The 13598-nt window shown below is 39.5% G+C and overlaps 1 protein-coding gene across 9 annotated transcripts in view; it reads left to right on the plus strand.

Moving 5' to 3' along the window:
- Window positions 1-13598, plus strand: part of ZMIZ1 (zinc finger MIZ-type containing 1) — a 520385-nt gene that overhangs the window by 454559 nt on the left and 52228 nt on the right. For 7 of the 9 annotated variants that reach the window (XM_060769065.2, XM_060769068.2, XM_060769066.2 and 4 more), the window contains one exon: window positions 8849-8917. The exons of the other annotated variants lie outside the window; for them this stretch is intronic. In XM_060769065.2, coding sequence (XP_060625048.2) covers window positions 8849-8917 — 69 coding nt within the window. The remainder of the gene's footprint in view (window positions 1-8848; window positions 8918-13598) is intronic. 9 annotated transcript variants of the gene reach the window in all.

Here is a 13598-nt window from a genome sequence, read left to right on the forward strand (position 1 = left end):
GGAGCTTCACCCCCCCCCCCCAAATTCTCATGGTGGTCTGCGAGAAGGCCTTACTGGTACATTATTTAAACGGTTATGTTTATTCATATCATGATCTGATCACCATGCTCAATATATCCCATATGCATGGGGTTATTGGGGTAGCGATACAAAAGGTTTGCTAGGGCAGACCCTCTTTCACTCAGACTCAGCCCCCCCCCCCCCCCGAAACAAAATCCTGGCTACGGGCCTGGATCCTCACAAAACAACTCAGCTAATCCCCCAACTGGCAAATTTGATAACCCAAGAAGGACAAGGATCAAGTGCACATGTGGTTGCTCTCACCAATCACAAGTTCTTGTCCACGTCATCAGGCTGAAAAGCTGAAATGAATCCAACTAAACTGGCCAGATAGGTGCCTCGGTTACCTCCCTTGATCCTGCTCTGAACCTGGCATATGAGTCAGAGTGTATCTGAGCAACTTTGTCTGCAAAGTGATGAGCAAACTCACTACGTTGAGTAGTCACGTAGTCGGGGGTCTCCTCCCCCTCATGAGGATAAAAAAGCTCCCCGACCACCCAAAACAACTCAGCTGGTTTATTTGTTGCAGACGCAATGCGGGCAATCAAGAAAGCCTTTCTGGCTGCCCTCAATGCCACGGAGTAGGCCTTATGTGAGGCTCTAGCCTGTATTCAGTCGGGTACACTCCAAGTTTCCACCAGAAGCACTCTAGTCTCCATCTCGACTGCTTCATCAAAGATAGCACCTCAGTGAACCAAGAAGCTGGATTGGCTCTGTGTGACAAGAGGAGATGTTCAGGGGCAATCGTGTCCATTGCCCTGGCCATCTGAGGGCTTCAACATATTATCAGCTCTCATGACAGGAAGATCCCCAAGTGATATCAGGAATCTGTCTACATAAACCAGTCTTCTTTTGTCGGGATAGCTGAGTACTTGCTGCTGTAATCATACATAGTATTCGTCTTCCATATTATCTCTAATTGATCCTTCAGCATCCCCAACAAGTAGAACTTAATTTTGAGCTTAGCAGTTTCTTCTAACATCATATGAATCCAGTATTTCTGGGTCTTTTCACAAGGCCACCACAAATGGTAGAATGTCCCCACATTTTTCTCACATTTCCAACACTGAGTACCACTACCTTTATACAATTTAGAAAGCCTTTCGAAAGAGTGGTTTTATGTTTTGATTTTATGTTACTCCTCCCCACTTCCTGTTTAGTATTATGGGCAAGTTACTTTTGTGTGAGTCTTACCAATTTGCCTTTGGGAAATGGGTGTCTTGTCATGGGCCCTACTTCTCAGGACGCTCATTTTGGAATGGAAAGACACCATACACACACCCCAACCCCTGGTGACAGCCACTGTTTGAAAAAACCAACATTGTTCTCACAATTTCAACAGTGTCCACTGTCCCAGAAAGATTGGAATCCCATGCTAATATATAAAAAAGCAAAATGGCCTTATATCTAATAATAGGTTTGAATTTAATAGGTATTGGGTTGTTGTAGGTTTTTCCGGGCTATATGGCCATGTTCTGGAGGCAATTTTTCTCCTGACGTTTCGCCTGCATCTATGGCAAGCATCCTCAGAGGTCTGTATTGTTTGAAAGGTATTGATAGGTATTGTTTGAAAGGAACACATTTGAAGGCAAACAATGTGAAGTTTTAATCATCATTTTTGTGATGGATAAAAAATAAATGTGATAAATCAAGAATCAAACACTTGGCCCTGAAGAATTATTTTATGTGTTACATTTTATCTTGCTCTTTCTGCAAGGACCTCAGAGTGGTATGCATGAATCCTCCATGCTACCCTTGAGACCTGTGGCTGATTTAAGAGTAACTAGTCTAAGATCATTAGGGAGTTTCATGGCTGAGTGGAAATTTGCACCCTGATCTCCTTAGCCTAGATCCACTAGAATACTCTGTATGTGTGTATGCTTTTGCCATTGCATTCACTCACATCTTAACCTTCCCTCAGAGTGGTGTCATCAAGATAAAGAGGATAAGAATAATACAGAGCTTTAGAAAGTATAAAATGTGATGAAAATAATTTGTTCAGATTGGCACCATAAACCTTGTGTTTGAAGATTAAACAAGCTGCTTGTGAGAAAAGTATGAATGAGTCCCCCCAAGTCTTCAACTTGCACAGGGTTATTCATACACCTCCATGAATCACTGGCATGCTCCGAAAACTTAGTTTTCTACCACCTTGCTCTTAAACCTGATTCCTCCAAATCTTAAAATGCAATTAATTCAAAGCAGCAAAAAATTGGAGACAGCTGGGATTATCCATTTAAAAGAGTAGCATAAAAAAACTGAGAAGCACAAATGAATGGGGGAAGGAAATGCCTTTTTTAAAGGTGTGATGAAGGTCCCGCTGCAAAACAATTAATCTGGACATTTTGCACTTGACACAAACTGACTCCATTTCATTGCAAACTGCCTCCCTTCTTAACATGGGAGGCACTTCGTGTGTGAGTGCCACTGCTTAGTGTATCCCATACCAGCAACATCTTACTAGTTCATTACTTGTGACTTTTCCTTGGACCTGCATAAAATATTTTGATGAAACTGTTATTTGGTGCCCAAGATGACACATATGCTTTCACGTGTCAACCTTGGGCACTGTTAATGGCAGCAGAATTGCAGGCAGGCAAACTAGAAAACAGAATTATCCTGACATTTCCTATTTGTTATAATAATGCTTGTTCAGAAGAAGTTGATAATGGATTATGCCTCTGGTCATTTTCACCTTGGGCTGAACCTATAGTTATCCAGTCCTTCTACCAGGAGGCAAAGTGAGCTGATGTTGCAGAAAGGTGTGTTGTTATGTGCTTTCAAGTCACCTCTGATTTATTATTGTGCTTGTAATTAGTGTTGCCAAACACTTTTGAAGGTAAGAGTGACATAAAGCGGATTACAATTAATTAAAAATACAAACTACACAAGCAAACAGAAGAAACAATATTCAACACATGAATCATTAAAGTACTAAATATGATACTGCCTTTAAAATAGCAGTACTTCATGAATAATTATTTTTTTCTCCGAGAGTTTCTAGAAGCAGACAAGCAGTGCAGCCAAAGGCACTCCAAGTAATCCTAACTTCTGAAACAGATTACAAAGCCAATTCCTAGTCTCAATTAGAGTAAGCTTCATTTTGCTTTATTGTACTGTATCTGTAAAACCATGGCTGCACAGAAGTCAGGCCTCATTGTGTAAGATACTCTCTACCCGATGGTTTGAACTTCACTTGGTTTCGCCTTAACTATACACTCAAGAAACCTTGGACTATTATGACCACATCAGACGAGGGTGAAATCAGCAGTATGCACCAGTTTGCCTTCTCCTCTATGACAGAATCCACTGGCTCCCATTAAACAACACACTACGACTTCCAACAGGGCTCTGTCTTAAAGGGGAAGAAGGTGAACTGGCACATGCTGCTGCTGCCGCAACACGGGATGCTTCCTGTGTTGCCTTGGATCCAAAATGTATTATCATCACCTGCAACTTTCTTTTCAGAGAAGCAAAATAAAGCTTCCTACTCTGATTTTGGCAGGGGGTGGATTTAAAAGGAGGGGAAAGCAGTGAAAAGGAAAAGTTGACAGGGTAAAATGTGTCAAACCAAAGGAAGAGAAGGGACACATATTTGAACTGGAGGTGAGAACTCAAAGGGCAGCGAGAGATGAATTACGAGGGTTCAATGAAAAGTAATGCCTCCACCTTCGTTACTTGGGTTTGGATGGGGATATTTTAATATATCAAATGCAGAAATAATCCTTAGAATGTGCTCTTTAACTACCACTTTTCACTTTACCACATAATCACCAGACTATTGGATACATTTTTGCCAACAATGAACAAGTTTTCTGAAGCCGTCACGGAAGAAATCAACACTGTTTCCGCAACCAGCATGCACAGATCTTCCGATAGCCAAGCAAAGCAATAATGTGACCCACACGTTCTTATGAAATGCCGATTATGCTTGAAATTTCTCTCTGAGTGATACAATGATTGTCCTGAATCAATCTATCAACCTTTTGCTTGTGAAACTGGGTGGTTGCTGTCACAGGATGTCCAACACTTTGTTTGTCACATAAGTCAGATGTTCCCACCTCAACATCTTTAAACTTATTTATTTATTTATTTACTATTCTTATATACCGCTGTATCTCAAGCCCGAGGGCGACTCACAGCGGTTTACAAGCAGCAAGGACAATAAAAACTTACTCATGCAATGACGCACAGTACTCACATCAACACAATCACAATAAACAGCTTCATTCTCTGATGAATCTCCTTTGAGGTGACACCTTCTGCTGTCAAGAATTCAATGACTGCACGTTGCTTAAGTCACATTTATCAACCGTCTGCGCAGAGTTCCATACTTCGCACTTTAACCACATGACCATTCAATGTTAACGCTTCCCACCAAAATGGAACTGTAGAGGAGAGCCTACTGAACAAGCCAGTACCTGCCACATACCAATACTGCCATCTGTTGTGGAGTTACAAAGGTGGAGGCATTACTTTTCATTCAACCTTCGTAGCACTTAGAGGTAGATTAACTACTTTTGTTTTTATTTGATTTTATGTTCCAAAATTGTAGTTTGCGTTTATATCACTCAGTTTGCAAAAGACACAAAATTCCAGCCACAAGTCGTGTTATGATCATGTAGAATGATTTTCTGTGTGCTGTGTAAATGCCACCTTTCTTGTAAGTCACTCAGTACCACATGTTAAGTAATAATAAATCATGGCAAATGCAAAGTCTGCTAATAGGGGGGTATTGTGTTGTAAAGTAATACTAGCATGATTTGTACAAGCTACAAGTGCCAGCTTTCTTAATAGCCTACTCCTCGCTTGTCCTTTGATGACAGCCATGTAGACTAGCTAGTGAGAGGGGTTTTCTTCTTGTTGTCATTGAGAATAAGTATGGAATCACAGGGTCATTTAGCTTGTAACTATTATTCTGCTCCTTTCGTTCCATGGTTTGGCTTCGTCCTGCTGTTTAGCCCCAGTGTAGCTTCAGTTATGCTATTATAAATGTCAGTGGTGTTGTTTCACCCGATCTTCAGCTGAGTCCAGAAAGCCTTGCTGCTCCCCAAGGATGTAATGAAGAGTTTTAATTACTCTCGCACAATTCAACAGGCACAATATTATGGGCAGCATTTCTTTTAATTTTGGAGAAACTAAACATTATTTTAGCCATCACCAGACTGAAATAATGGGCTTGTCCATTATTCTGTCGCACGCTGGGCCTGTAAATAATTGTCTTTAGAACAGGACGGGCAACCTTAGCCCAGCGGGAAGCCCAAGGAGAAGTTCTCAGAGGTTTTCTGCCACAAATGATCTTTAGATGGTTTGTGAAGTATAACAAAGTCCTTTATTAATGAACAATCAAACAGAAACTTCTCTTGTCTTCAATAAAGCTAAACAAATGCCTCCAGGCTTTATGCAACTGGTGGCTTTCTAATCTTGCCCACGGAGGACAGGCAACTGTCTTCAATAACTTCTTCTTTACTTTAAAGGAAAATCCCCTTTTTAACTTCTCCCAGGCTGACTGTAATCTAACCCTTACTGATGTGGGCTCCGCTTCCGGGTCAAACTGCGTCTCGAAGCACCGAGTGGACCTACCAGTAAAGGTTTAGATATTCTCCAGCTGGAGTTCTTTGGTCTTTAGGGCTGTTTTCCTGGAAATCTTTGGAGACTCTTAAGACTGTTTTCCCCCTGAAAGTCTTAAGGATTGAAACTTTTGTACAGGTGAAGCTTGCACACGTCCTGTACATTGGCTTTCCTTGCTGAGACTGACTAAAAATGGCTCCCTTCCCTTCCCAATTGCCCTGAGCAAGGGGCGGAACCAAAACTTAACGATGATGGACAGGTGACTTGCCCTATGACTGCAACCGAAGGAAGCCACCTATCTGCAGAGTCCCTGAAACTTGGACTGCAAACAAACATTTAATACAAAGCAAATAAAGTTGGATCTCCTGGTACAGCCGTACCAGAACATCCATAGTTCTTCATAGTTTTTAGCTCTTTCACTTACATTGTAATTGCTGCATAAGCTTTTGGAGACTGGAGTCCATTTCTTCAAATGTCTGATAAAATGGTATGCCAGATTAAATGTGGTAGCCTTTAAAATGGCATTCAATTAGTACAGTTAATCTAGTCAAATGTGTTTGTTAGTTTATATAGATTTTGTCTAATAGTAAGAGTGTGATAGTTTTGGTCAACATTTGAAAGATTAAGCACAGATAAGTAGTTATTTTTGAACTTTTTATTTTCCTCAGTAACTAAGTTGCATTAAGGTTTTAACTTGATGAATGATGATTTTATTTCTTTTGCAGTATTACACTAACAGGGTTTTTTTTTTTCTTCATAAAGGGTGAGGTGGGGGAGAACATAGCAACATTAACCCAATCCAGGCCCGTAGCCAGGATTTTGATTTGGGAGGGGGCTGAGTTTGATTCGGGTGGGCTGAGTCTGAGTGAAAGAGGATCTACCCTAGCAAACCTTTTGTATCGTTACCCCAATACCCCTATGCATATGAGATATATTGAGCATGGTGATCAGATCATGATATGAATAAACATAACAGTTTAAATAACGTACCAGTAAGGCCTTTTCGCAGACCACCATGAGAATTGGGGGGGGGGGGGCTGAAGCCCCCCAAGCTCCCCCTCCCCCGGCTACATGCCTGACCCAATCAGTATGTCAAGATAAAATCTCAAGAACATCCCTGTTGAATTTAATATGAAAAATAGATTTGCACTATTTGGCCTAATTAACAGGGAATCAAAAGAATTTGAGGCTGAAGTCAGGGACATTCAAAACAATACTATCTGCAGTCCAAAATAAAAAAAAGATGACAGATAAAATTGTTAATAGATAAAACTCATCAAGTGGTTAAGGACAGATGAGAAGCAAAAATAAAAGTAACAGAAATAATTCATAGCCTGAATGCCATTTCTCAGCAACTTGTGTACAGGGACAAGGGCAACTACTATAATTGTCACTGCAAAGAAGTAGAAGAATATCAACAATTTAAGATATGCAGATGACACCATATTACTCGCAGAAAATAGCAGAGATGGAATGGTTACTGAAGAAAGTCAAGGAAGAAAGTGAAAAGGCTGGTTTACAGTTAACATTTTAAAAAAATGTCCACAGATAATGTATATAACTTTAAAGTAGACAGTTGAAGACATTGAAATAGGTGAAGATTTTGTATAACTTGACTCAGTCATTAATCAAGAATTTAATAGGACTATAGATTGAATTTAATAAAGTCAGTTTAGATTTATTTGACTAGGAAATATTATTCCTATAGCCCCATGAGTGGACATGCTCCAAGGACCATGCCGTCATATTTTTGACTCCTTCAAAAATCTGCAGTGCATCATCACAACTTGGGACGCATTGGAGTGCTGATGTATCATGTCTAGTTGTTTTACAATCTATTGGGTGGATATCTGGGTGGCAAGCTACTCCCTGACACTATTCTACAGCATTACAAAAAGGATTGAAGTATTGATATTTATGTTTTCAGCTCCCTTTTTTTCTGGCCAGAATTGGGGGGCAGGCTTTCCAGAGCTCGTGGGGTCATAAATGTCATACTGGAAAGTTTGGCATGCCTAAAAGGAGAGAATTAATAAAATATGTGAATTCTTCACATTGTTTTGGCTTCCTCGCTTCACTCTATCCTTTTTTTCTGCCCCTATCTCTAAGCACATGATCAGAATTAGAGTACTGTACTTCAGTCTCCCAAAATACTAACTTGACTCTTACTTAAATGTCAAGGAAGAAAACTGGAAAGAGCAACATGAAAAGGTGGCTACACAATCATGATTTTAGCACCTCACCCGATGTAAGATTGAGGCCATAGAGCTCCAGTCATGGCTCCATTGTGAGTCACTACAGACACTCAAACAAAAATTCCACTCTGGAGAATGCCTCTCATGAGTGGAATTTGTAATGTCCATCTCTGTAAGTGGGCAACCCCTGAACTAGCTTGTGCCCTTCACTGGTGGCAATCTCTTAGTATGAGGGGTTGTCTCACTTACAACTCTGGAGTAATGAACCCAACTCTTGTAGGCAGTGTGTGTATCCCCAAGGGTTCTACACTTCTATGTTCTTCCCCCAGAACATTTTTAGTCATTTTTCAAGATTCCTCTAGTACAGTAGCTCTCAACCTTTGGTCCTCCAGGAGTTTTGGATTTCATTCTCCCAGAAATCCCAGCCATCTTATCAGCTGTTAGGTGTGGTGGGAGCAGAAGTTGAAAACACCTGGAAGAACAAAGGTTAGGAACCACTGCTCAAATGAGATGTGACAGATTCTGGTAAGGATGAAGGGATACATGTCATTATGTCATGACATGGGCTGACAGATCCTGTGTGTTTCAGTGGAAAATTCAACATAAAATTGTGTTTTCAGTGGCATCCCATATCTCCCATATTGTGTGCATCTACCATCATACCAGTGTCTAGTTTGTCAGTTACAACAAGATGTTTATTATTTACTTAGCTTTGTGATAAGGTGATGTGACTTCATTTATTGTGTGGTGTAATAACAGTTTTCCATTAAAGTGTAGTGCTATTGAAAAACAGATATGATTTGTCATGAATGTCAGGTGAAGTGGACTATTGTAAGTAAGGAAAATCAAGATTTGTATGTGTATGCATGTCTGTATGTCCATCGCCTGGAAGAGGTATAAGTGAAATGTAGTCTCAGGATCTAGATGGCATCAATGTGAGGACCAGATAACTAAATGCAAAACATGTGCATTGTTAGGGCTTTCAATTTTTATTCTGGACCTACACTTTCCCTTCTGATTCATAGGTGCATATGTGACGGCTGCCATCTTGACAGACCCCAGAGATTGAAACGGGGACCTCCAGAACTGAAAGCGTGAGTCTCTACAGCTTGCGCTAAAGAGCCAGGCTCTGAAATAGGCTGTAAAAGACTCCCTTGTACTCTGTGGATCAGCCAGAGAAAGGGATAGTTGTTATTGACAGATAAATATATCTATATCAGTTTTTTCACTACTTTTTGAACATCAGAAAAATTCTGCAGTACTCTCTTTCTCTAACAAACTATAAACCTCATTCCTGGCCTTCAGATAATAACTTCTTAATGTTTAATTGTTGCAGTGATAGTCCAAGGCATTTTGCTTCCTGGGGCCCAGTAGTAAAGACCTTTCCATCCCCAAGTCAAAGAACTTAGTATCTAAGGCTGCCAAGTTATTTTGGCTTCTGTACCAGAGAATCCCCTCTCTTTTGGAACAGGCAGGGAAATAAAATAATGGTTTGCAATCCCTCAAGGTATCTGAGAATTGCCTGGCTCATTCTGCCCGATGATCAGGTTGCCTGGATTGCTGAGGAAAATAAAAAAATGCCTTCACTTCTTTGTCTTCATTACTAATAAGGGGTGCAGAAGAAAGTACAAAGAAGAAACATGTCAAAGCGACTATGGATAGCCATAGCATTTGTAGACAAGGGTAGACAGGAATGCCTTCGGGTCATGTTACATAGGTGGCATAGTCAGATCATAATTTAATTAACCTTCTTGCCTGCCCTGTCACTCATGGAAAGGGACTTATTTTAACTTATGAATTCTCTCATTATAACTATGATGGAATGTCTCATCATTATTTATTGTTTACAGATAGAACATTAACCCTGAGGTAGGGAGAAATTTTCCAAGACTACCCAATGAACCCAGAGATAACCAGTGGTGGTCAAAGATGGGGGTACCACGGTCCATAATAGCAGGGTGGGGGAGCATTTCATCCTGCTTACACCACAAGTCACTAGTAGAGTTGGTGGGGATTTGAACTTAAGTGACTTGAAACCCTAGCCAGTGCATTTGGGTTGTTTTTTTTTAATCAAGTTTTGGATAAATGATTCATCTACCCGCATTTCATCTTACTAGTATCAGATGGCCTTAAGAAGATTATTATCTATTTGGCTAGAACAAGATAAGGAAATTAAGGAAGAGAACCAGAATCAATGTGGTTATTTCAAAGAGGTACTGCAGAATTTGCAAATGCATCACATTGTGTTTGTCCCCATAGGCATTAGAATGTGCTGTCAATATATTAGGGAAACCCAAGTTACAAAGCTAGTAAGTGGCTTAGATAGGAACTACACATTATATGCAGTCAAGTTACCCTTTTCGGATCCCTAGTCCTGTAAGACTATTTGTAGGAGAATTGTATATGGAGGTAGGAATGCTTTCTTCTTCTCTCTACTCTCCTATCCAGTAGCCTCCCCTTCTCCGCCACCTCCCCACAACATTTTAGACATATGAGATAAACATGGACCTGAAATCTAGCTCAAGGAAGTTGCAACAGGGACAGCATTTAGAAGAGGAAGGGTTAAACACTCTTCCTGCTTCTTGGTGCTTCTACCCTAGTAGTGAATCAGAAGATAGGAGTTGGAAAGGTCAACTGACTGTTGACTGTGATTCCCATGAAAGAGAGAAAGTAATGTCTCAGCTGCATCCAAGCAAATGTTTTGTTCATGATCTTCTAGTTTCATTGTTTTGATTTCTACATGCTTTCTGTTCTGTTGATGGAAGAAACGTTCTTCCGTGTTTTCATAGCATCACAATGTTCTTTAAAATTGGCACACTGGTTCTCAGCTCATTTATTCAAGTAGCATGTTTCAACATTGACAATAGACTCTGTTCCCATATTGTATGCTGAGGACTTAAAGCCCAGGAACATAGTCTTCTCGAGTCATAGCTCTGTCTGGGAGTGAGGGATTGCTAAGAATACATAGATAAAAGTATTATTTTCAGATTTTTGTATTTACAGCAGTTACTTCATATCTAGACCAAATTATATGTCCAGAAATGTATTCAAAAGGGTTGTTTTCAGCCTTTTGAGACTATCATGAGCCCTATTTGGGACCCTCTATTACGCTTTCTCCTTCATCTCACTTCTGAATGCTCCTTTTTGAAAAACTCCTAAGCAAGAACAAATAAAATACTGCTGTGTCAATTGATGGAAGCCAATGCACAATATTGTGAATATTAATCCCCCAGATGAAAACCAATGCATTTATTATTATCTAAGTTAGTAGATTATCCATGGAAGCATCCTTCATTATATCCCTTTGCATTCTTGAATATTGATTAAACCAATTTTAAGATGAATAGTTTAGCAGAAGTTTGTTTATATCCCTACCGCAACCCACCTCCCTTCAGTAATGCAAAATACTCAATGGTAAGGGATGGCCTTAACATCATATTTTTTAATAATGTCTCAGAGCTAAGGGTTTTTTTACGAAGTCAATTTATTTTTGCCATTTTCATTGTTGCTTATGTCCTTGTTCATCATTCATTTTCAACAGGTAAATATCATAACATCAGTTTCAATGGCAAACTGTTGCCATGATAGCTACAAACAATGGGAGCATCATGGCAAATTTTTAAATGCCATTCCCAAGCTTTGGAATAAGCTCTATGTTTAAACCACATTTCCATTATGTGCTCAGCATTAGTCTATGAAATGATCCAGCATTCGAAATAATAGCAACAAAAGATGTTTCAAGAAAAATATATTGACTTTGCTCCAACACCAAATTTTCCAATTTTCTATGTATTCATTGCATTTGTATCTGTCCTCAGATTGGAGTCATAAACACTAGCATTCTTAAAAAAATATTTTTACATTCCTGTATTAATGGCTTGCACTTCTTCGTATAATTTTAAAATATTTTGTATATGTGATTGTCAATTAATGCAGAGTAGATACACATGATAGAAAATGAATTGTCTGTAGCTGATTCGATCTCAAGAGGGAATGATTTACAAAGTGGTTGTGGGCATGATCTATTCACACTGCAAGTGCAGCACCTGTACATGGAGAATTCCAACACAACTAAGCAGAGTTCTCTTTCCTCCCTATTCCCTATATGTACCTGACTGTGTGATAGGGTATTAAGGCAATGGAATGCATCTGGTCCTCTTTTTGTTTAATGCAAGAGAGGGATACAAAGGACACACAGAGATCTCTTTTTCTCTTTAATATCCATTTAGACTGATTGTATTCAGGTCCTTCATAGATCTAGGCAGGGGGAGAGTAGAGAAGGATTTCCTTGAGTCCTGTTGTATATTTCCATAGATACAATATGAACTGATTATGACCATTAGTTGTGGAAATTTCTATCACATTTTAGCCCGCCACAGAGCTGTCTTTTGGATATGTATTTCTTTAGCCCTGTCTCAATGCAAATGACTCTATGTAAGAAAGCTACAAAGTGGAAGGAAGCACTAGATCTTATATATTCAATATAATTTATGGGAGCAGGTGATTCTGACTAACATATCTCATAAATGTGCAATTTTAATATATTGGGGTCATTATTGTTATTCATTATTATTAATAATAATTATTGCATTATTCGCCGATACATCACACAACACAGTCCTAGACACTTGGGAAGTGTCCGATGTATGATCCAATACAACAGCCAGAAGAGTGTCTGCTGTGGACTCATCTTGTTGTGTTTCAATTAATAATAATAATAATAATAATAATAATAATAATAATAATAATAGATTTTATATGGTGTTTTGGAATATTTAAAGTGCTTTTCAGATATTGTTTTACAGTATACTCATAACAATCCCTATAAGTCGGTGTTGTTATCCATGGATTGGTGACGGGCTTGGATAGTGTCTGAGGTTGAGAACCTTGCTGAAGGTCACCTAATAATCTGATTCAAACCAGGATTTCATGGGTTGTTGTAGGTTTCTTTGGGCTATATGGCCACGGTCTAGAGGCATTCTCTCCTCTAGACCATGGCCATATAGCCTGAAAAAACCTACAACAACCCAGTGTTCCAGCCATGAAAGCCTTCGACAATACACAGGACTTCATGGTCCATAGCTGCTTTAACTATCACCCTACAATAGCTGTCATACAGAACACTATATAGAGAGAACTGATTCTTCTAGAAAATTTATTGTTTAACAGTGCTAATGGTGTGCTGCTTATGCAATGTGTAATAGAATGCCCTCTGAATTCTAATTTTGATTCACTGAGTAATTGCTGTTCCCTTAAAGGATAGCTGTGAGTCAGTGCAAGTAGAAAGGTCTGGAGTCTAAACCTCCTTGAATTGAGACAGGAGAGTTGAAGCCACGATGGCTCAAGAGCTTAAAAATAAATGACATTGGCAGAGCGAACGTATCCAAGCATCAACTTTGCTCCCTGAATTGCATCAGTTGCTAGAAATCCACTTCCAAGAATTTATTGCCTTTTGCCACTTCTGGAGGTTGCAAAAGTGAAACTCTTCATGCTTCAACTATTTTCATTGCCATTCACTTCCATAATCATTGTCATATGCATTTGTGCTTCACTGTCAAATGTATTTCTTTCTTTCGCTGATGCAAAAGCAATTGCTCTCCTTGCAACTAAACAGAAACTATTAAGTTTTGTAAATGTTATCAGTGTCAGGCAGTTCACCAAGCTAGTGTGGTGGTTGCGGGGGGGGGGGGGGGGGAATGAACTCACTCAAAAATTAGAAGATTGCTCTTCCTACTTAACCCCAGCATTCATCTGAATGATAAAGTATGACTCGAT

Source organism: Anolis sagrei, chromosome 3 (genome assembly GCF_037176765.1).
Source record: "Anolis sagrei isolate rAnoSag1 chromosome 3, rAnoSag1.mat, whole genome shotgun sequence".
Taxonomy (NCBI): Eukaryota; Metazoa; Chordata; class Lepidosauria; order Squamata; family Dactyloidae; genus Anolis; species Anolis sagrei.